General features: G+C 49.3%; 1 protein-coding gene across 7 annotated transcripts in view; it reads left to right on the forward strand.

Annotated features, from left to right (window-relative positions):
• The first annotated feature begins 2,558 nt into the window (after window positions 1-2,558).
• Window positions 2,559-24,413, forward strand: part of ARHGEF12 (Rho guanine nucleotide exchange factor 12) — a 66,785-nt gene continuing 44,930 nt past the window's right edge. For 4 of the 7 annotated variants that reach the window (XM_090123679.1, XM_090123680.1, XM_090123681.1 and 1 more), the window contains exon 1: window positions 16,359-17,350. In XM_090123679.1, the coding sequence (XP_089979805.1) occupies window positions 17,097-17,350 (254 nt within the window). In that variant the 5' untranslated portion in view covers window positions 16,359-17,096. Of the gene's footprint in view, window positions 2,969-13,942; window positions 16,336-16,358; window positions 17,351-24,413 lie in introns of those variants that run through there. The other 3 variants (XM_031599814.2, XM_031599816.2, XM_090123683.1) reach the window with 2 other exon arrangements.

Here is a 24,413-nt window from a genome sequence, read left to right on the forward strand (position 1 = left end):
CACCATTCTTCATCTCCTCAGGTTTTATCCCAGTAACAAATCCCTTTTCCAATTGGAGGACGTTGATTCAAGCAGCAGCAAGAAAACTCCATGGCAGTGCTCACAGCAGCTTTGCCCTTATGCGTGCTGCTGCTTTAATTATGCTGATGTGGAAAGAAAGCTTAGTGCTATAAAAACACTCACTGTGGCGTGGCTTATCCAGGTTTAGGCACAGTAATACGCTGTCACAGTGGAAGCCCTGGTAGATTAGCCTATCTGTGCCTCAACAAAGTCAGCAAAGTATTGCATGTGTCCCAGTCACTCAAAGCAGAGAGAGTGGCCCTGCATGCAGTTCCAGGGGACGGGATGCAAAACAGGCTGCTTGTCTCTGTAGGAAGCAAACCATGTGCCTGTGTTAAGGCATGAGATGCTGAAAGGTTCCCACACAGCAATGTGGAATCTGAGAGAATAATGAAAGTCAGAAGACTTTGTCAATTCAGTTTTTATGCTGGGGGTCAGCAAAGCTCAGCTACGAGACCTGCAGCTCTGAGTCAGGGCACTCCGGTTCACAAAGCTGTCTGTCCTTCGTTGAGGTCTGCAGGGGATCCACTGCACTCACAGGTGAGTTGTTTATCCCCACGTTGCTCTGATGGTTTGGTTATCCCATCTGAAACGCGTGCGGAGTCGTCCTCAGGTTAGAACGACGCCACTCGCTGCTCTTCGTGCCCCAAACGTGAAGCTATCAGGGCTCTAACAGCCTCCTGCCTGTGATCGTGCTGAGCCCATAGAGGTGCCAACCCCGATCGATGCTCATGGGGCTCCGGTGGGAGCACGGAGCGGCCCTACAAGGTTCCCCCAGCAGGTGGCATCAGGGCCCCGGCTGAGCCCGGAGCCGGGCAGGGACACGGAGCCTGCACAGCGCTGCTGACAGCCCCTCACAGCCCCATATGAGGGACCCCCAAGGATTCGTCCTTTTCTTCCCATCCTTTAAGGCTTGTTAAGAATTGGTAGTTGATAGGACTCAGCTTTCCTCGCACCAACAGCCCTCCTGAGCTGAGCTGTTCTGCTCTGGGCTCTAAGGGAGTGCTGGGATGCAGCACACAGCTGTGCTGGGTGTCCAGGTTCAGATGGCAGCACCAGCTCTAACTGTGGGCTCAGGGAGGGCTTTGCAGCCACCAACCGAAATCCATTCTAATTGCTACTGCACAGCATAATTGCTTATTGATTTTTTTATTTTTTTTTTTCCTCATTGTAAAACCGCCCAGGCAGCAAAATGTCATAAACAGACATCTGTGTTAATACAAGAACACCATCAGCTCCCAACAAAGCACAAAACCACAGCACAGTGCTTGCAGAAAGGAAAAGCGATTACAGTATCAGAGTCTACTTTGGAATTGTTTTATTGTTGCTTTAAACGTGGAAACGCGAGCGCAGCCCATAATGAGCAGGAATTTATCTGGACGAGGTGATGGGAGGGCTTTACACCTCTCGGCATGGCTGTGGTTTTATGCAGTGCTTCTATACGACACAGAACGGATCCTTTGGCCAATGATCATCAGCATCACTCTGCTGAGTTTTATGTCCGTTTGCAGCTGCTGAGCTTGTTCCCATCACCCTTTTTAGGATATCCTCCAATTAACTGCTATCGTCACCGCTTTGCCACGCATGATAAAACAGAATTAAAGCAATAAAGAAGCGCTGAGGCCTAATTTTGCCAACACCTGCAGTGAGATGGGCCTGCCCTGCCCTGCCCTGTCCGGATGCTCTGCAGGATAAAACAAGGAGGGATTTGTTGCATTGAAGGAGGTGCCGTAGGTACGGACCGCAGCACTGCTGGATGCACGTCGGCACTCCTCTCTTTCTCCTCTTTCTTCCCCAAAAGGAAGCTAGGAAAGGAAGCGCAGATGCTCTGCGTGTCTCCATCGAGTGCCATTTAGAAAATGATTTCATCCCACGCTTCCCCTCTTTGCTTCGAACTTCTCCAAAACAACAAACCCATCAAAGGGCTCTCCGCCTTCCGGACCGCTCGCTACTCTCCAACGAGGAAAAGGAGCCGATCCGAGCATCCCGGCACCCTCAGCACCCACAAGCGGAACTTCACCCCGAGCCGCACGGTGGAAGCACGGCGCACAGCCCGGCCCGACGGCTTCGTCTGGCCAGAAGCCGAGCGGTCCGCTTCCAACCCCCAGCGCTTCGCGTGAGCTGAGACGTCGCCCCGTCTGCGCCGAGGCTTCTGCGCAGGAGCGGGCGGAGGGATACAGCGGATATCGGCGCCGGGAGGGGAGGAGCCGGCGTTGCGTTCGGCCCCGCTCGGCGCAGCTCCGCCGGGACGCGCCGCTCCCAGCCGGAAGGAGGGGCGCGGCTCGCTCTCCGTCTCGCAGCAGCCGCAGGACTTTGCCCGCAGCGCGCCGGCCGAAAGGAGAACGGAGGCATCCCGTGCGGGGACGTCGGAGCTCGGCGCCCCGCTGCGGCACGGGCCGGGCATGGCCCCGAGGGCCTAAAGGCGGCGGCAGGCAGCGGCCCAAACCCCCCCGCCCTGCCCGCCCCGCTCGGGCCGCCGGCGGGCGGGGGGTCGGGGCGGGCGGCGGCGGCGGGCGATGGGCGGCGGGAGCTGAGCTGAGCTGAGCGGCCTGCAGGGCGCCGCGCACCGCGGGCTGCGCCTGGCGGGGGGCATCGCGGCTCTTGGCTTTTTACCGAAGTTTTTTTTTTTTTTTTCCTCCGCTTACTTCCGCGGGTTGGATACTGAGTGCGCGAAGAGTTTGGGATTCTTTTTCTTTTTTTCTTTTTTTCTTTTTTTCCTTTTTTTTTTTTTTTAATTTGTTCTTTCTGAACCGCTTCTCTCGGTGCGTGCCTCCCTCCCCGCAGCGGGGTTGCGGCGGGGAGCCGAACCGCACTGACAGCCCCGCCGTGATCGTACCATGTAAATTGGATAGCACGAGCTCTGGGCAGAGGCTCCAATGAGTGGCACACAGCCCGCAACCACGGACAGGTCAGTAGCCAGGGATTTCTCCCGGTTCGGGCTCTGAAACGGGTGACAGATGGGCTCAGGAAAGCGGGGTTGGATGCGGGTTTGCGTTTGGGACGTGCTTTGTGTCCTGCTGGAGAACAGGAGGCTCAGGGGAGGCCTTGTTGCTCTCTATAACTGCCTGAAATAGTGAGCTGGGGGTCGGCCTCTTCTCTCGTGATAGAACTGGAGGGAATGGCTTCAAGCTGCGCCAGGGGAGATTTAGCTGGATGTTTGGGAAAAGACCACCAAAAGAGTGGTCAGGAGCTGCAATGGGCTGCCCAGGGAGGTGGTGGAGCCACCGACCCTGGAGCTGTTCAAGGAACGTTTGGATGTTGTGTTGAGGGACAGGGTTTAGGGAGGACTATTGGTGGTAGGTTGGACTGGATGATCTTGAAGGTCTTTTCTAACCTGGTGATTCTGTGATTCCAGCTCCTCGCTCAGCATCTCATAGCATCGCAGCGCTGGGTGCTGCCTGTGGATGTGCAGCCATCCCTGCTGCAGCCAGGGTCAGCCCAGGTGAGGCTGCACTGCTCAGCCCTGGGTCCCCTCCTGCATTCCATGGTTCTCTACGGGGCAGACGGAAAAATGCATTTTCTGTTTTGAGGAAAGCAACTTAAATGCAGTGGGGAACCCCTGTTGCGCTTTTGAGACAGAATGCTGGGAGTGTTTACATCAGGGAGCTGCAACAACTTGTATTTTTCTGTACTTGCAAGCAGAGTTTCCCTTTCACTGTGTTTCTTTTTGTGGTTGGCGTGAGCAGATGTGAGATGAAGGCCTGATTTCCTGAGCACCTCCTGGGCACTGCATGCCCCCCCCCCCAGCACTGGAGGGATGGGGAGCTGTGGTGAGCTGGGAGCCACATCCAAGCTTCACATGTATCTCTTCTGATGGGTTTTGTCCTAGGAGATCAGCTGGAAAAAAAAAAAAAAAAAAACAACCACTGAGGCTTTTATCTCTGTTGCAGTGTATGTATATGAATATTGGTAGTGTGTTTTCCTGAGTTGCAGGTTGCTATCAGGTGTGTAAGGCAGGTTGCAGGGCACCGAGAGGAGCGCTGGGATTCTCATAGCCACAGCAGCTGAGCAGTGCGTGAGGACGGGGAGCTGAACTCACTTGTTGGTAACAACAAAATACTTTCCATTATTGAATTGAAACGACCAAATTGAAAACTGAGCACAGACCAGAAGGGAGGGGGGGAAAAAAAAAGTCTCCATTTCCTTTTGCGTTCAGTCATGTGCAGTGGATGTTTGTGTTTGATGCTCCGTGGGGGCTCTGGCTCAGAGGACCTTTAATGCCAGGTGAGGAGCTGCCTCTGCAGCCCCAGCATGCAGTGCTGGGCAGCTTCCAGCCCCAGGAAGCCCCCAGCTCTGGGGGGGCTCAGCCCTGCTGTCCATTCATTCCCTGATGCAGCTTCCAGAGCTGGATGTGGTGCCTGTGCCTCTGCTTGCCTGTTCTGTGTTACTTACAGCGTTGTGCAGGGTCTGCATGGAGGCATTTTTCAGTCACTGTTGTGTTGGTGAAATCTTCTCTCCTCTTATGCCCAACATCTGTATTGCCTCTTTATGTTTGGCTCTCAAGTGTGGAATGTAAAGCAAGTGCAATATAAATAAAGCTGGAGCTTCTGGTGTCGTTAGAGCCACACAAGTCATGTGATGGCTTTAATTCTATCTTTATTTATCAGTGACCTTCCTTGGTGCAGCCAGGTTGGGGACTGCCTTAAAAACATAACAACAGAACTCAGCTCGCATCTGTTCCAAAGGTGTTGTGAACATAACAAGGCAGTGCAGGCCTGCTTTTTTTCTCCACGTGAGTTTTACATACTTGGCTTTTAGATTTATATAGCTGCTTAAGACAGCGAGTGCTTCCTTGTGCATCCCTTTGATTTGAGATGGCACTCACACCACATTGTATGGGTTATATGGTTTTGGCACTGCCATCATCCAGGTTGTGTCTGTCCCATCCTTAGTGTGTTTTGTGTTGTCTTAGGGGCTGTGTGATGTATGGCTGTGAAGTACACGTAAATCAGAAGGAAAGCAGGAATGGCCATTTCTTAGTGCTGCTCTGTAGGTGGTGTGATAGAATGGTATTCTCATTAACACGGTCTCTTTTTTGTCTCATGGTGTTTTCTTCTTTTTCCCAGTGGATCTCAGTATCTAAGACTGCTGAAATTGTTTTCTCTGGGTATTAAACCCAGCTCGTGTTGATCATGGCTGTGCTGTATCCCCAGGTGGGGCTCTGTTACCAGCAGTGTATTTTTCTTACCTCTTCTTCCTGCAGCATCTTAAGGTTGGAGGACAGTGAGAGGTTGGGCGCTGGGTGGAATCCCAGGTGTTAAGCACAGAGCCCACAGATGCTGAGGCTTCTGAGAGCATCACGAGGCTCAGCAAAGCCAATGGAGAAGCATCTGATAGAGGCCATTCCTGATCAGCTCCTCTGCTGCTGGAGAAAGGTGATCTTGTAAAGTAGTACTAGAGGTTAGAAATGAGTGCATGAGCAGAAAGTGGCCCAGGATGGTGGTGGTGTGAGCAATGCGGGGCTCCGAGCCCTGACATTCACTTCCCCTTTTCTCAGGATGTTCTTTGACTTTCTCAGCTGCTGCTTTTCATAAACCTGCTGCCCAGCAGGCCGTATCTCACAGTTCATCTGCAGCCTCGCTGCCCTGACACTTCATGTTTACAAACACTTACACCCTCTTAATTTAATATCCTCCTTGCTGCGCCGTGTTTGTTCAGAGGGTGGCATTTCTCTTAAGCCAGTAAATTTTAGGGTGGGCATCTGCACTTGAGCTCTTTAAGTTGATGAGGGAAAACAGGGCCATTGAGGGGACATACAGCATGTATCTCAGGTGGGTCACGGGTTTACAGAGCACCTGCTCTTCCACTCTGGATATAGGAGGGATTTGCTACGCTCTTAGCCTGCAGGTTTCCACGTCAGTTCAGCCCCATGCTCCTGTCTCGTGACCTAGGCTGCATTTCTGGTGCTGGGGTTGCAGATGGGGTTGGACTGCACTCTGAGGACCCCGCAGTGGGTACAGCATTGGGTTGCCAGGGCTGGAGGAAGGCTGTGGGTCTGCCCCACTCTGCTGCCTTGGGGCATTGCAGCCACAGCCAGTCACACACATGGCGGGGCGAGATAAGGGCTGTGTGCTTTGCAAGGGCGTGCTGAGCTGGGATGGAGCTCAGTCATTTGCAGGCTCTGCTTGGCTGCTGAAGGATGATTAGCGTGCTGCTGCTGTATCCTGTTATGACACTGAAGAAACATTGCTGTGCCATTTTTATATATATATATATTTGTCTCGTAGTTAGCTGTACTTTTTTTCTTCCTGTAACCGTTCCAGACGTGCTGCAGAGTGAAGCAATTGCTGGGCTGCAGGACTCGCCCCTGCTGCTGAAGCTCTCTGAAGGGAAGATGCTCTTGGAGCATCCTGTGGGGCACTGACGGCCCTTCTCATGCAGTTACCTTCAAATGGGTTTTATTTCTAACAGCCCTGTAGTTTCTTTTGCTCTGGTTGAAAAACAGGAGAGGTAGAATTTACACATAATTACCCCTGGGAGGCTTTTAATTGCTGACTTGCTCCTCACTTGGTACTAAAATAGGTCCTAATTGTTTCTTATCTACTGAGATGCACTTTCCCTGTCTGTGGCTGTTTGTAAGACCCCAGTGGCACTGGGACTCCTGTGACTCCGTGGTGGGGGAAGGGCTCCATTTGGTCGCTGGGACAGGAGGAAGAACTGGAAAGGGAGCTGCACTGCTGCTGAGTTGTTCCTGGGCAGCTCAATGTTATGACTGCACAGTAACTTAGAAAACTTAACAAACTCTGTTTTGTTTCCACTGAAGCTGCCTGAGGTTTGCTATTGGCTGGGAGAGAAGCAGACGCTCCCACTTGGTGCTGCATAATTTATGAGGCTTTTTACTAGAGACTGGAGTTGAGGTGAGCTTGATTTTCTAGTTTTGAATAGAGCTGTGGGCGTCGTGATGATTTGGGTGGAGGCAGGAGCAGCATTTCATGGTAGCCCCATTGTATAACTCTCCCCGTGCGCACACAACTTCTGCTACAGCGTTTGGAAGTGTTTGGGCTGTGTAAATCAGGAGCAGCACTGGATGCAGGCTGCTTTGGTGTCAGACTATTGGAAATCTTGTTCAGATCCACAGCAGTTGGGGCCCAATGGATGCACTCAGCAACAGAACTGCTCCAGAGCCCACTGCTGGTCCTGGCAGCGCTGAGCACCATCCTCCTATTCGCATCCCAAACTATTGCCTATCATATTGCAAGGCAGTGGGGCAGGATCTGAGTATAGGCAGCCTGCTTGAAGGCAGTGCAGAGCACTGCTCACCTGTACCAGTTGTTTTAAATACTTCATAGCTGTATCCAAGATCTTTTCGGGTCATGGCAGGGAGGGAATTCTTTGTTTCGAGCACTTGACATGAATGCTGCCAGGTGGGCAGGGTCAGCACTGCTGTCCCACAGAACTCTGCAGCACCACCAGGGGTTTTTGGCCATTTGCTCTTCCTGCTCTCAGCCTTCAGCCTGCCCTGAAGTGATGTTTGCTTTGGTTTGGAGTCTGCACTGTCTGCTCAAACCTCTAGGTGGTCCTTCTGGTCTCTGGGATGCGTGCTGGCCGTGCTGCTCGAAAGGTTTTTGCTTTCAGATCTCTAGCCCTCAGGTTTCTCACTTAGTACCTCTGTCTTCCCTCTGAAAATTGTTAGCAAGAGAGTGACTGATGCGTCCCAGTTGAACTTTTAGGCTGGGTGACCTGAGATGCTGAGGTTCCCAAACGTCTCTCTGTCTGAGCACTCTCACTCCACTCCTGGTGTTTTATCTCCTTGGAGAAAGGCAGCTCTTTCTCTTGCAAACAGAGTTGATACTGCATTGTGTCCTATTTTGCAGCCCTGTTCTGGATAATTACTAGGTTTAAAGAATGGAGACGTTGGTTCATGTCTCAGCTTGATTAAACGAAGGGTCAGGAGCTGGGATATGGAGAGTGTCTGGGCTGAGTGAGGCCGAGGGAGGGAGCAGCAAAGTTATTAGTGAAATGAAAAGGGATGAGAAACCTGCGGTGTCTGATGAGGAATGTATGAAGGGTAAAACACACGGCAGGATACCGAGAAGTAAAAAATAGGAACAGCGCTTCTAGAGAAAGGCAGGAAGAAACAAGGTTTGCTTCTTTAATTAAAACAAATACGTTAAAAGGGCAGGAAAAAAGCAGTGTCCTTATTTCATGTTTAAATGTAAGCATAATTATAAATAGCATAAACAAAACAATGTGCAGACATTGACGTTCACAAATAGTCTCCTGGACATTGCATTGTTAGTTCCCTGCATCCTTTTTGGGAGCGTTCTCAGTATTCTGTCTGTTGCGGAGCAGCAGGCAGGAACCCTCCCGTGCCCATCCGCAAGGCTGTGGAGTAAGAAGTGATGCTGTTTACATTGGTTGGTAAATGCTTAAAACTGATCTGCAGAGCTATTTTGAGCTTTGTTTTGACAACGCTGGAACTCACGGCTCGGTGATGTCAGTCGGTGAAGGTACTTGGTTAAATTTGCACTGGCAAAGTTAATGAATGGGGTTGAACACGTGAGATGGAAAAGACCCTCAGGCACAGCGTGTGAGTTCCTGCATTTGAAATAATTCGGTTGTAATCTATCTGAATCATTGTCATATTTGTTACTTGGATGCTGCAGTGTCCTCCTGGAGGCTTGCCGTGTCCATCCCTTACAGCACAGCCTGTCCTGGCCCGGAGATGCTCCTGGGCCTGGGTTCATTTCAGGCCTTGAGTAAAACAACCCTTTTATGATCAGAGCTGTGTTAAAGATAGGAAGAGCTGTGAGACCCTACCCAAAGGGCCAATTTTGGTGATTCTAACCAAGTTGCGGTGTTAACGTTGATCTTAAGAGAGAATCCCAAGGTATGGGAGCTCTTGGTTGTTTGCAGCTTTCAGGGGAAACGTGGCTTTTAGGGCAGGGCTTGGGTTGGTGTCTGTCTGCTGCTGTGCTCCTGAAGTTTGCCCTAGAAGTCTTCAGAAATACTGATGGAAGCCCAACTTGCTGTCCAAGTCCTGTTCCTCCTGGAAACCGTGAGCAGCAGCACAGCTAATCCTGTTTATGAGAAGCTGGTTTTGAGTTTATTTGTAGACTGTGTTTGTGGTATAACAGGCAGTTATTGCTGCAAGGAGCAGCAACCTGTGCAGGGCGAGGTGCTGGGATCCTGGAGGAGGGCTGGAAACAAACATTTCCCAGTCTGTAGGAGAAGACCCATCTCTCTATGCACTGCAGTGCATAATAATGCACTCGGCTGATCCAGGAGAGGCAGAGGATCGAGTCCACCACTCCCATAAACGTGCAAGCTTCAACCTGCAAGCCTGCCTGAATATCTGATGGCTGCTCGAAGGCTTTCTGCCCTGTTGGTGGCTGCTGGGGCAGCATGCTGGCATGTGCAGTCTGCTCACAGCACTGCATGGCACGGGGCACTGAGGGCTCTGGGGGCATCCTGGTAGGGGAGGGAGTGAGATCAAAGCTGCTGGGAAAGGGAGGAGGATTAGAGAATGGAAGGAGGGGAGCTATAATGAGCAAGGAGAAAAGGAAATAGGAAAAAGCTGCAATGCAAGACATGAGAAAGTCAATAGGAAATGAGTGAGAGGGATAGAAACGGGAGAGCTGGTGGCAGCTGCCGGATATGAGAGAGGTTTCCTGCCTGCCACTGCCTTCTGGAGGCACACATCAACAGCACAGGGCCAGGAGCTGCTGATGGAAGGAGAGAACTGCCAACCAGAGCCAGAAGCACAGCCGTGCTGACTACAGGTTGGTGGTGGGAGGACCTCTGTGATGCTGGAGGGGCTGTGGCTGCTCAGGGCCTTCTGAAGCTGCTGTGGTTGGGGTAGCAGCAGTCATAGGAGCTCCGACCCTTTTGCTGGGGCCTTTGGAGCAGGAGGTGTGGCTCTGGTCCCTGCAGATAGGACAGCTTTTTCCGCCCTCTGCAACATTATTGTGCGGTGTCCGAAATTAGATGATGACTTCAGCCAGCAGTAAGTTGCTGTTCTTGGGTTGTTTCAGATTGAAAAGGGTGTTTCCCCCTGCTGCCACGGGGCGTCCAGCCATCCAGCCTGGTCAAAAAAGTCGGGGGAACCGTGATAGGAAGAAGAGGAATGAATTTGTGTGATGTGAACTGATGGGCAACGGTGTGACGAGGAGAAGAGTTCTTAGACAGCTTCGAGGTCTCGGGGCTGGCAGTGTGCTGCTGCTGCTGCTTGCTGACACACAGCAATAGGCTGTGGTTTGCCCTGCGCAGTCCCTGCGGTTTCGGCTGCGGAAGTGGTTGGTGTGGGTGCAGATCAGATCTGAGCAAAGCAGCAACTCCATCGTTCTGGCTGATGGAGGTGGTATGGGGACACGGCAGGAAGGGCCGTCTGCAGTTGTTGTGGGATCATCTTTGTTTCTATCGGTGTGCATTAGAAGGATGCAGTGCAGTCTGCAGGTGCTGGTGACACCAGCAGCAGCTTTCCCTGTGAGATGCAGAACCTGCAGCAGCAAAGGGAAGCACCTGGTGGTGCTGCAGGAAGGGGGACTTTGCTCTGTGTCCACCACAAAGCAGATGCCTTGCTGCAGTAACCCCTCCTCAGCAGGAGCCTTGGGTTAGCCCCAAGTTCTACACTCTTTGAAGTTCTTTTTCTACATTGTTCAGCTCACTTATGCTATGGAAATAATAAGAATAAAAAAAAACAACCACCATAATACATCCAAAAAACAACCCCCCCAAAAAAAGCAGGCATGCTCTTCATGCTTTTCTGTTCATCCAGTGGGAAGATGGAGGAATGTTGGTGCTCGCTTTAAACTCTGGAATTTTGTTTACTTTGGATGTTAACCAGTGCAACTTCAGCTGTATGTATTGCATAGCAAACCTTGACCTCTCCCTTTTCCTCTTAGTAGGCTTATTATCAGGTTTTGCACTCGTCCGTGAGATGTTAGCTGTGGGTTTTGGTGCCTGCACCTGTTCTGCAGTGCTTTTGACTCCCACTCTGGAGTCTGTGCCTGCATTCTGCCTGCAATAACCCAGCTGGTTCAGGCCAGGAAAACACTTCTCCCAGCAGTGTGCACTCAGGGAGTTGTTGCTGCTCTGGGCTTGGTGCAGCATGATGCAGGGGATTCCCACTGCCCTGGGCTGCTCACACACAGCTGTGCTGCAATTCTGGGCCTGGGACAGTCTGCAGAACCTGCTCCTTTCCCCCAACCTTATGTTTTTCAATCTCAGCACGGGGCGGCAGCTTCTCTCACCTGCTCCCTCCCACTGCATCGCTGCTCTTGGCTCAGGAAATGGCTGCAGAAGCAGGAGGCATGCCCAGCTTGTGGGGTGCAGTGGGGCTGGGGAGGAGGGTATGTGGAGCACGCTTTGATGCAACATGGAGGGAGCTGTGCTATCTGCAAGCATAGGTGGCCTTCAGATGGAGCTGATAAGAGGAACAAGCATGATGCTTCTGTAGGTAAGCTGCACACATTCGTTGCTTAAATGGCGATGATTGTTTTTTATATGTGTATTTGAACAAATGTTATCTGAGAAGTGACTGCAGTAATTGTGTTGGAATTAACTTGGCTGTTGTCCCTGCAGAGCTGAGAGCTCCTGCAGGGCTGCAGCAGTGCCCAGTTTGGGGTGGAGATGGAGAAATGATCCGGTTACACTGTGAGCCTCACCTCTGGGGGGAGATGTCCATAGCAGTGATGCTGCACGAGCAGACCTGCTCAGGGATTTCAAAGCAAGAGGCACGTGTGCTCTTGTGGTTCCAATGTCCAAGCCCTTCATTTTCTTCCTAGCCCCCTGCATGGCTTGCTTGGGGTAGGGTGAGCCCTGTGAACAGCCCTGGAAAACACTGTTAATTATGCGCTGCCTGGAGGGCAGAAGGGGAATTGTCAATAGGACGGGCTCTGAAATAAAATGAGTTCTGGGGGAGCTCAGGCAAAATGAGCCAAAGCTCACAGACAGTGTCTGGAAATAGCATGAGCTCTGAACATCAGTGGTTGTGTTTCCCTCGTGGTGCTGAAGCAATGGAAGTGAAATAGGTTCCAGTGCACTCGAGAAATGGATCTGTGTGTTTTCAGAGCCTGGGGCTGTGAATGCAGGTACTGATGCTGTGCGTTCGGTTGTTTCGTGCTGTCAGACATGGGGAGCACAGGGCTGCTGACGTGAATACCATAGTGCTAAATGCTGCTGTGTGGGACTGGCACTCTGACACTGTTTGTATCCTTTAATTTTGGGGTTGCATTGTAGTGTAAAGCCAGAGAGGGGTGAGAGCTGCATTGCTGTGAAACGAAACTGCAGAAACCTTTGGAAGGAATGAGTCAGGCTCTTTTTTTCTTCCTGGTTCTTGATATGTGGTTTATTAGGCCTCAAAGTATTTACTGCTGAAATCTTCCTGCTCTAGAGCACAGCATGGCTTGGTGCTATGGGCTGCTGCAGCCGTGCTCTTGGGTTGGGTTTTGCTCTCATTGGATCTTAACACACTCACTGTGAATGGAGCAGACCCAGCCTCAGAAAATGGAGTGTCCCTGCTCCTGTTTCTCCCTCTTAGCAAAATGTGAACTCTGGAATAACCTCTTGTCTGTCTCTGTAGGTTGGTGTGCTGCTGTGGCACTGCTTCACGTTGGCATTTGGTGACTGGCATAACTTGTGCATTTTGGAGCTGTTTTTCAGCCACCATTGCAGGCGGATGGGAATTGGTTAAATGCACTTCAGTGGCAGGATAAGCAGAAATTGTTTATATATGCTGTTCTAAGATGTTGAGTGGCTTCTAAAATTGCTCGTGGTAAAAGATCAAGGAAGGAAACTGTGTGACCTTTAAATGAAGCTCCATATAGCCCATTTTCCTACGCCAGGAGTCAGCGCAGACAATGAGAGATGGAGGGAATTGGGGCTCATGCTCATCAGGTGTCTTTTGCTTTTTGCTTTTGCAGATAGATGGGGTTTTTGTGTGTGTTAATTTTCCTCACAGATTTGGCAGACTTGACAGCTGCTTGTGAACCGTGTTTGCTTTGGATCAGTTCAGAGCTTGGGTTTTGCCTGGTGTCCTGTGGGTGCCCTGGGCTCCATGCAGCGAGTCCTGAAGCTACACTAAGAATATAAGGGCATCTGCTGGGGCTTCCCATCCTGTGGTCAGGCCCCTAAAAGCTTTCAGACAATTGTGCCAAACTACTCTGAATCCTGAAAGCTTGCAGATCTTTTCTTGCCCATTGCCAGCTTTCAGTTGCATCGTATATGCTAAGTATCCATGGCTTGTTTTCTGCTCTGTACGGATTTCAGATGGAATGGCTGCTCAAACAATCCGGGGTGTGCTTGTCCTTCAGCAATTGTTGTCTTACTGCAGAAACAATTTCCTGTTTCTCTACCTCAGTTTCCTATTTTTCAAACTAAGTTACGGTAATTGAAGGCATGTTCCAAAGGAGCTGAAACAGCGCAGGGTTTGCATATGGGAAGCGGTTGCTTTGTGGAGTTATTGCTTTACCTGCTGTAAGCTCTCCTGAAATTGCTCTGCGTGGCAGAAATTCCTGGGGGGAGCTTCTGTATGTCTGACTTCCATTGCCTGTTTTGCTATATCCTGTGCTGCAGAAATGCATTCTTAACCTCTTTGTTGTTCCAGCCGGTCCACAGGGCCAGAAGTAACCAAAGAGATGTGTTGGCTGTAAGCTGCAACCCGTGGAGCTTTGGGAGGTGGGGGGGGTTGGGCTCAGTCCTGTGGGGGTTGAAGGGCAGAGGTGCTTTGCGTGCTCCAGTGCAGCTCCTGTGACACAGCAGCTTCTCGGGAGCTGTTTGCATGCTATTTTTGTGCTGGGGAGCACACAGCTGTTTCTCAGATGCACGCAGACGGTGCAGGTGATCTGATGGGCTCTGTATTACTTGCAGCGTGCTGCTGAAACATGTCAGATTTCTTGCGTATCTATCCTTTCACATTTACTCTCTCAAAATAAAATAATAAAAAAAAAGACAACCCATACTGAATAGTTATTTGCAAGTTCCTGTTTATTTAAGGTGGGAAGGGATAGCTTTTGTTGCTTTATGTAAAAAGACACGAGAACCCAACATCCTGAGCCCATAATGGGCTCAGGGTGCAGAAAGCTTGCTGCTGCTGAACGCCTTTAGCCCCTGAGACCACAACTGATGAGCAGGGCGGTTCTTTCAGCTGCTCAGCACTCTGTGGAAGCACAGCTGTGAGCTGCTCCTGGTGGCAGTTTGTCTCAGGGGTGTGGGCTCCGTCCGTCCGTCTGTCTGTCCATCCATCCGTCCTCTGGGGACCGCTTCGCTTCCGCTGGATGGAGCTCTGGGAAGCTGATCTTTTCCCATGTCTGGCTCCTTATTGGGGTAAAGGTCTGTGAATTCTGCATAAATATTTACCGTATCCCATCCTAACCAGCTGAGAGCTGCTAATGCTGTTAGTTAACAACAAGAGCTTTGCTTATTTTGTTTGCGGGTGTGTGGCTTGTATGTGGGCAAGAGGAAATGTGTTCCTTAATCAATAGAGTGTGAGCGAAGGAATAGGGACTGAAGTTGGGGTTATTTGACAAAGAATGGTGGAACAGAAATAGGAAAATCCTGGAATGTTAAACCTGGAATGCAAAGGCGGCGTGCAATGGAAGCACTGAAATAACTTCAGTGTCTTAATGTTTTATTACACGGGCTAAGTGAGCATCTGCTGTTCTTTCCTGTGTTCTTAGGAGGTGTTTGGCTGTTGGTTTTTTTTCATGGTGTGGGAGGTACCATCGCCATTCCCTGTTTTCTCTTTCCTCTGCCATCTGGGACTGTAGAAATTCAGGTAAACAAAGAGCAGGGACCCATGTATCCAGCCCTAGCCATAGCCTCGCTGTCTCTTCTAAAAACCTGCTTGCTTTTTTGGTCTAAGATTTATTTATTTTTTTTCCAGATTGTTTTCTTCTTATGTCCTGTGGCTGAGAGAGTATGGAGGGAAGGAAATCTGGGAAATCAGGGTAGGAAGCGAGATAGAAGCTTCCATTCCTGAGCCTTTCTTGTTTTTACACCATTTCCTGGCAGCTGTGTTGGGTTGCACTTGAAAGGAATGCATTGTGTTGCTTTTTCCCAAAATCTGCAGATAAAACATCAATCAAAATTAATAGTCTAAAATTATAAACCAGACACTGCAGCCAGCAGTGAACCTTAGCCTGCAGTGATCCTGCTGGCTTATAATCCTGTGTTAGAATCAGTTGTTAACATGCCCATCCTTATTGGGAGCGAGCAGGAGCTCAAGTGCCAATGGGAAATAAATGATATTTCCATGTGTCGATGCCAGAGAGGGAGTTCTGATGCTTAAAGGGACTGAAAACATCCCCTCTGAGGTGAAGGCACAGCCCAGCCCTTGCAGTGTACCCAAATACTCTCCGTGCAGATCTGCAAAGCAAGCTCGGGCAGGGAAATAAGTGCATGAGTAGAAGCAGGGAGCAGATAGGGGCAGGAGGTGCTGTCTATGGCTTCCTGTCTGCTGCGTAATTGCAGCCGTGGTGCAGTTGTGGCTTTGAGGTTGTATTTGGTTCCGGCTCGCATTGCGTGGGGCAGCACAGGAGGGATGTTTTAGTTCACGAGATCTGCAGGATCGCTGTTAATACAGTGATTTACTGCGGATCGATCCTTATAATAGTTGCTGTGATAAGGGAAGGGGGTTGAGTTGTATTAGGAATAGCAATTGGAACCGCCAAGGATGGGATGGAAAATAAAACGAGACAAATGGTTTTGTGGCAGAGGGTACCCCAGGAATGTCCCATGTGAGCACTGTGCCTGGGGCACGGCTGCAACCTTGGGAAGATTTACATTAATCAAACACAAACGGACAGCGTAGCGTGAAGAAATTTCTATCCCGCTAGCAGCGCTCACAAACTTCATTAGATTATTGGGGCAGAAAAAGAAAACAGCCCCTTCCCCCTGCACTCCTTTTGCCCAGGGCTCAGCCAGCCTGCTGCCCCTTGCTCTGACCTCCAGGCTCCTTTCCTGGGCTGGCAGCAGGCGTGCTTGCATTCCCACCCATGTATGTGTATATATGCACACAAAGATAGATATATCTACATACACATGCACATAAAAGCAGATGTAAATATACATCAGTGGATGTGTGTAGCATGCATACAGACTGTCTATCTCCAATGCACACAGCACTGTAAGGGTGGATGCTGCTGAAGGAGGAGGGGTTTGTTACATCCCAGCAGCGGAGCAATTGAGCAATGCTGCTGGAGGATATGTGAGCATGGAAGGAATTGGAGGGTTTGCAGGAGGAGAGGTGTGTGGGGAGGGCTGGGTGGCAGCGTGCTCCCCCTGGACGTGGGCCTTTGGGATCTCCCTGTGCTCTCAGCCTGGCTGGTGAACCAGGTAACGTGTAGTCTTTGTTCCTTTTCACATGAATGTGCTGAAAGATGGGGGAATAGTTCCCTGAATGCAGAGGAGGGAGGAAGAATTTTTCTTTAAATGTGTTGGAAGAAGAAGGGAGGGAAAGCTTTTAGGTTTTTCTCTTGTGGGGCTTTTTGTTTTTGTTCTATTAATAACTGCTACGTCAACCTCAGTTCCTCTTTTATATTTTCACTGTAAAAATGGCCAATTAAATACGATGTGATGAGAATCTGTGCCTTGGTGTCTCAGCTCAGGAACAAAGGTTTGGCAGCAAGGGAGCAAGCCCTGGGTGCTGTCACCTTCCTCTTGGATCCCAGTGCTGGATTACCCCCCAGCCCTCTGCATCTGAGCAGAACCTTCTGGCTTTCAATGAATGACTGTGGTTTTGATGAGCTGACATTTTATGCATGTTGATACGACATATTGGCATTGAGGAAACCATCTTTGAGATGTTTCTTTTTGTGCTGAAAATGATTTCTGCTGATCTTTTCCTATTTTGGGTTTGTGTTGTTTTTGGTTTTTTTTTTTTTTAAATGAAGCAAACAACATTGGTAGGGAGCAGTCATAATGCTGCTCTGAGCAGTGCTGCAAAACAGAGGCTGTTAATACAGCAACAGAGCATTGGGAGCCTCCTCCCCATTAGCAATAGTTTCCGTGAAGGCAGGGATGTGAAGATGTGATGTGAAAGGGTTGGGGTTTGTTATCGCTGCTGGGGGTTTTTGTTGTGGGTGGTGTTTGTGTGTATGTACGTAAATCTACACACAGACATTTTTATGGTGAGAAATGCCCCAGGCAGCTCAGCTCCATGCATGGAGGGCAGCTTGCTGACACCGGTGGCAGCGGGTGCTGGTGGTTCTGTGCCATGGGGAGGGAGGAGGCTCCCAGCTTCGTCGTGGGGTGGGGAGGGAGCAGAGCTGATAGCAGGACTCCAACAGCTCAGTGAGCTGTGCTGTGCCACGTCCCGAGGAGCTCCGCTGCCATCGCCTCGTGACGACCGGTGGGTTTCCTAAATCAGGGCTTTCTTCTGTTTTAACAGAACCAGGAGGCAAATACTAACACGCACGCTCGGAGGCCTATTAATAGCCATGTGTTTGACTCATACGTTGCTCTCAGGATCTTGAGCCATTTTACAAGCGCGGTGGCTTCGCCGTTGTTTTTTTTTCCCCTTCCATTTTCTAGCTGAAGAAGCAGGGCTTGGTGGTGTCAGTGCTGCTGCCTGCTGCTCCAGCCCTTTGCAGCTGTAATGCAGGGCAGGATGCAGCACCCCAGGGCACAGCGTGCTCTGGGTGTCACTGTGAATGCCATCATTTTGCTGCCGTGAGCATGGAGTAGCTCTGTGCTGTGTGCTCTGTAGGTGAGACCTGCGCTTCAGGGGAGGAGCACAAAGTGGGTTTGCGTCTCATAGAAATCTCCCCATTTTTCTCAGTGATGTAAGTAAGTAGCCTCAGCTTTGGTCAGTAGCATAGCTGGTCTCTATAGTTCAGTTTACATCACGTTTTCTCTTTGTGAGTGTGACAAACTTCTTGATATACAGTCGAATTTTCCATGGGTGCTTTAAAACAGGAGCTATACCAAGAGAGGACAGTGCTGAAGCAGGCAGAGCAAAATGTTCAATCAGTTGCATGTTTTTAATTTAGTCTCGGGCAGTTTGGGCTCCTGATGTCACTCTCATTTTGTTACCCACAGTGTTTACATCTACGTTAGTAAAACTTCACCTGGAGAATTAGCTCTATTAGAAGCTATGAGGGACTGAGAACTAATAATACACCATTCAGGTTCAGCAACAATGTGGTAATGATTTCTGTGCTATGGCTTTCGTTTAATGCAGCGTGTATATCCAATTTTTTCTTGCTGTTTATTGGGCCACTGGGAACACTTTGCCTTTGGGCAGGTGAAGACGTATTAGCTGTAAATTAGTTTATTGCAGCTGGCAAATACTTAGAAGCTTTGCAAAGGTCGTTGCCTGCACATCCCATGCGGAATGGGTGTAGTTTGGCCAAAGGTTCATGACTGGGTGGGAGAAGCAAAGGCTGCAAATGCTTTTTGGTTGAGTGTCTGCTTAGCACGGAGCTGATACATTCCTGGTTCTGATGAGCTGGCAGGTTTGGGGCTTGAGATGTTGGCGTTATGTTTCTAAGCAGTAAATGCCCATTATCCTTCAAAAGGAGCTGACAAGAGAATCAAAGGTAAATTTGAGTCACGTCATGGTGCTGTTTTTGGAGCTGATGTTATCCATCCTGACCTTTTATACTGGAGGAGTAACGTGATGACACTACTGAATTGTACAGTAGGTCAGACAAACTGATGTGATCATTCCTTTTAAATACATAAATCCATCAGTGAAGGTGTTGCAGATCCAGGCACTGCTATTCATGTTTCTGATGCTTATTGCAGGTCCGTTTTAGCAGGACTTAGGGTGCCCTAATGCTTCCTTGTGCAGCAGCTAGAAAACAGAGCCGTTCCTTCCTGGTGTCCAGAACCTGGGAGCCAGTTGTTCTTCCAGAGGTGCCGTGTTGCTGTGCCAGGCACTGCGCTCACTCACTCCCCAGAAATGCAAACTCTGGGCCAAATATTCAAATGTGGCTCTGAACCTTGCACATAGATTTGCAAAACTTCAAGCTGGATCATCGGAGTTAGTATTACAGTATTTTGAAAGCTACGTTTCCAGTTGTATTGCATGCGTTGCGTGTTGTTTTTTTTTTCTCCTTCCTTTCTCATTGCTGTCTTTTGCTGGTTTTCAGAAGTGCTTCCACACCGGCCTTGCTGCTGGTTCTTACCAACCACGAGCTGGGTATGGCATTAATAGGGAACTGGGCTGCGTGCCTAATGAAATGCATTAGGGCTGGGCAGGCTGGGAGTGATCTCTGAGCCCTGTGTGTGCGTTGGAAGTCCCAAGGCGCTCCGTAGCGTTGGGTTTCCACGCTTGGTTTAGGAAAATAAAATGGTCTGAGGCAGCGCCCGTGTTCCTTTGTCTCTCGCTTTGATTTCTGCGTGCCTCTGCCCAGGGAGCTGCTCCAGACTCCGTGTAGGAGGAGTGCTTGGAGGGAGGCGGGGAGCAGCGCTGCTTCCAGCTCTGAACTGCAGTTCCTGGCAGGCAGAGCAAACATTGCATTTTCCCCATAATTAGCTCCAGTTTACGGAGGCAGGTTGATGCTGAATGCCACGCCCTGTCTGTGCAAGAACCCGTGCTGCTTTATTGCATTCCTCTGCAGCAGAGCGGGCTGTGGGCAAAGGGATTTCTAGGTGATTTTCAGGAAAGGTAAACCTGAGAAAAAAATCAGAACATCCTCTGCTGTGTTTTCTTCCCTCAAAGAGCTCACATTGCTGCGATGATATGAAAATGGGGAGAGGAAGGCTATTGGAGCTCCTCTGGTGTTGCCGTGCCTCGCTGATCTCAGCTCCCTTTCCTCCCTCAGGCAAACTTGAGCTCTCAGTATTTGCCTATAGCCTAGTGAAAAATAATTACATAAGAAAAGTGGGTCAGAACTCCTGGAATCACAAGGCTTGACCTTTCTGCTGTACGCAGTCAGTTCTGTAACGTGTGTAATGCAATGAGACCTTGCAGCAAATGAACAAATCATGGGCATTTCTTCTTGGCAGAGCACCGCGTTTTTGCTTATATTTTTCTTATAACATTTTCTGAAGGTCTTTTCTTAGAAAATATGTAGAAAAAAATCTACATGTTTTAGTACTTGTAGTATTTAATTCTTTTTCTTTTTTTTTTTTCCATTTCAAATACATGAATTTTTCGTTCCCAGAGGTGAAAACTGGCTGAATTTGGATTTGAAATCAATCAGATTGGGAAACAAGTAGGAAATCATCTGTGATGTGGCAACCTCTGTTCTTCATCAGCTTCTGAAGAGTTTTTATCCCTATTCTGAACTATGTTTTATGGCCAAACTGCATCCCTGCTGCTTGAATCTTACATTTAGGCTGAACCTGAAAGTGGCAATGGAGATTCTGGAGCCACTTGTGTTATTTATGCCCCCTCCCACTGCCCCCCTCCCCGCTTCTGGTTGGTCTGTGTGCTCCTGCCCAGTTGCAGGCACTCAACAATCAGTGTCCTTGTGTTGGAAGGCAGCAGCTCCAGGCCTGGAGTTGGAAAGCTGATGGTTCCAAGCCTTGGAAGTTGGTCAGGAGTGGAAGAACAGAGCTGGCTGCTGAAAATGGCTCTGTCCCCTCCCCTTTGTAGAGTTTCTGAGGGGACTGAGAGTTCTTGCAGGGTCCTGGCTGCAGCAGCAGAGCAGCACAAAGGCCACATTGAAAATGTCTGCTGGGGAAGCCCTCCTTCCTTGCCTGCCCTGTAAATGCAGCTCTTTCTCCACAGAAAGTCCTGACATCAGCTCTTGGAAAAACCCAAGTGCTTGTGTCATGGAAAATAGCTGAGGCACTTGCTTGGGCTGGGGCTGAATGACTGAACTGTGGATGAAACTTTCTAGAGATGCTTTTCTTCAACCCCTTCCAAATGTTACTGTTTGCAGAGAAATGGAAAGCTTTCCATCTGAAATCTGACAGGGAAGGGATGCTAAGGATGGAGCTGCAATTGGCTATAGTATGTTCCAAGTATGCTGCTTGCCTTTTCTGTTTTCTTGTTTTGTTTTTAATTTATGTGTTTAACAGCCACTGTTGGAAGCCCTTTTCAAAGTGGAATAGATTTTGCTGCAAAGTGGCAATTCCAAGAGAGAACAATTTTCCTATTAGATGGTCATGACTACCTGCATCATCAGGAAATTCCATGCAGCTCCTTATATGGAGGCAAATCTTCATGTTTTTATAGGACATTTTACAAAGAGTTCTTTTTGCATTCTGTTTTCCTTTCACTTTTTTTTTTTTAACTTGCTTTCTTCTCATTCTTGCTTCAAAGATCCAGTTGGTTGTCTACTGAAAGCTTTATGAAGTTTGTGTGCTGATACTGCTGTGCAACAGTGTTTTTCTGTCCAATACTGCTGCACACATTTGTATATGTATATATTTTAAAGCTCACAGAGGACACCTCTCACTGTTGCTCTCACTAGCAATGATGGAATGCTTTTCACCATCCTCTTACACTGCTAACTTCTCATACCATCAGAGCCCTGCTGGCTTTCCAGGCTTGAGAAAAGGCATCTATTTTTTTTTCTCCTTGATTTTACTCAATTGAACTCGCCCTGGTTAAGCACTTGACTCAGCACTTCAGGTTGCCATGGGGCTGGTGCTTTGCATTGATCCTTACACTGACCCATCAAGAGGTATGATGGTAGCTTGCTTTGCCTACTCTGTTTCCTGACCTAAAAGCGAAAATGAAGGGCGCACTCCAGTTATGCAAAGGGACTTTGCTGGGCCATTGGTAGGCTGGAGGTATGTGCTGATGCTTTGTTAGGACCAGTCCAGCACTGAAGTCGCTGACAAAATTTAAAGGATGGGAACAGTGTCGAGTCCCCTCAACAAACAGCAGTCCTAAATTCCCTGTGTTCCTACTCAGAAGGCAGCGACTAGCTCTGCTTGCAAGCTGTTAGTAATCTAAAGCTAATAATGCCACAAACGGTTCTTCCATGAGTCATTGCGTCAGCTGTGGTTGCCGCCTCGGACTCCTACAAAAATAACATGGAAACTTTTATTGCCCAGCTCAGTTTCGCCTCCTGGTGCACTTGCTGCAAGTTCCTGGGATCTGTGTGTTGGTCCCAGGAATCCGCACCATTTGGTGCCCTCCTTCATCTGGCTGCTTCTCCATCCACACCTTGCGCTGCAAGCTGTTGTCATCAGTCTGCACTTGGGGTTTTATTTGAGGGGAAAAAATCTGGGTGGTTTTCTGAGCTTGTGTGCTGTGCTATGGGGAAGAGATGGTGCTGCTCTTCAAGTGGGTCAGTGCTGGGACCAGTGGATTCCATCTTGGATCAGCGCTGTCTGCAGAAGGCTGTGTGCTTGCAGCTGCAGTCTGTGGGCAGCATGGTGAGCTGGAATGCTTCTGCCTATGTTTTTTCTTGGTTGCTATTAGTAGCCCACTTGCTGCATCTGCGTCTCTCTCAACCCACCTGTCATTTGCTATCTCATCAGTTCATTTTACTCATCTGCTGTCCCGTACAGAACACACCTACCCCCATTTTGTTGTGGCAGAAGACTGCCTTTAGCTCTGTGTTAAGGTCACATTGGTACTGCTTTTGTTCAAGTCATGTCAGCACTCTTTGGTAATGCCTTTCTCAGAGCTTTTAAGCCCAGCAAATGAGTGCCCCAGTGGCTGTGCTGAGCTGCAAATTGGGGAGATGCACAGACTGTTTGTTTCTCACTTCTTTAAAGATGTAGTTCTGGAAAATACCTGCAAAATGCATTTCAAACATTAACGTTTACAGTAATTTCAAGGCACTTCTTTAGCCATACTGGATTTTCACAGAAAATGTAGCATTTTTCTGGCTTCTATCGGTGCAGGTTCAACCAGGATACAAGAAATGCAGCATGGTGGGTGCTGAGGGGAGCTAGGAATAAAGGTGTGAGGCTGTCAGGCAATTTATGTGTCACTCAGGAGTAGTTATGGGATCCATGTGGATATGTGTAAGCAAAAGGAAAGGAAAAGCCAGCTTCCTCTCAGGAGTGCAGGCAGCAAAGCAGCTTGTTGTGTTACCAAAACCTGTGGAGGTGGTGCTGGCAGAAGGTCTCTCATTGACTAATTACTGGGTGAAACCTTCTGAAGTAGAGTGATGGAATTTTTCAATAGCCGTGGTTTGGGGCTTTTACTCTGGAGAGAGGGATGAGACTCTAAGTTAACCTCTGGTTGTTCTCTTCCTAACTGTGTGGAAAACACGAATGAACCTGTAATTGTTTCTCATCTCTGCTTTTTCCCAAATCTGAGATTCTCTGAGAAGGTTTGTCTGTGACAAGCAGTGCCTTATTTTAAATGAAACTAATAAAGCAAGGAAAGAAGCTTCTGTTGCGACTGTTCATCTCCTAATTAAAGATGAGTTCTGTCAAGCAAGCAGTTTTTGGCTGCTCTCTTTTGTGTGGGTTTCACAATATTTCTTACTCATCTCGGCACAAGTTGTAGTAATTTATAATTCCACTTGAAACACGCACAGGCCTCAAAATTTCAGGGATGCGAGCAGTAAAGTGCACAGAACTTCTCTGAATCTAAATATTTTTTTCTTTGATCGCTTCTGGAGATAGCAATCAATTGAAATCTTGTAATATTTCAGAATGGGAGGAACAGGACCAGCAACCCCAACATGGTTATCGGAGTGCTGTGCTATTTATGGTCAGATATATTTTCAACCTCCAGGGCTGGAATGGAATGCTTTGTGCTGCTGGAGCTGGGGAGCTTTCCTCGCTCGTGTGTGTTTGGACACACAGATTTTCAAACTATCTTTTTCTGGAAGGAAGCATGTAGGCATGGCTCCAGCACTGAGCTGTGCATCCATGTGTGAGTTGTGATGCGGTGTTTCTCGTTCTTGGTACGTATTTCTCACTCGGCTTTCTGGTAAATAGGTTTCACCAACGCAGTGTGACTAACAGGGCATACTTGGAGTAATTTGATGCATTTGAGTTACTTGAAATTATTTGACCCAGTGTTTTAGAAACAGAATGTGCCTTGGCTTTTAATTGTTCCCGGTATTTGGGAGGAGAGAGTGGAGCGACTAGTTCGAAAATGCGCTGATGTTCATCACCTATCAGACAAAATGTCTGCAGGGTTTTATGGTGGAACCCAAACGTGCCAGCGCTCTGTGGGGCTGAGCTTCCAGCCGCGGGCCGCGCCCTGACATTTATTTCACGTGGTGCTGAGTGAAGTGACACAGTGGGGCAGGTTCGGTGCTGCTTTCGGATTTAACGTGAGCATGAACGTTCCTGCGGCCTACCCGGCCTTCGTCTTTCCAGGCCCGCGGCCTACCCGGCCTTCGTCTTTCCAGGCCCGCGGCCTACCCGGCCTTCGTCTTTCCAGGCCCGCGGCCTACCCGGCCTTCGTCTTTCCAGGCCCGCGGCCTACCCGGCCTTCGTCTTTCCAGGCCCGCGGCCTACCCGGCCTTCGTCTTTCCAGGCCCGCGGCCTACTCGGCCCTTGGCTCCCCAGGCCCGCGGCCTACCAGGCCCTCCCCGCCG

Source organism: Phasianus colchicus, chromosome 23, assembly GCF_987193195.1.
Source record: "Phasianus colchicus chromosome 23, bPhaCol1.hap1.1, whole genome shotgun sequence".
NCBI lineage: Eukaryota > Metazoa > Chordata > Aves > Galliformes > Phasianidae > Phasianus > Phasianus colchicus.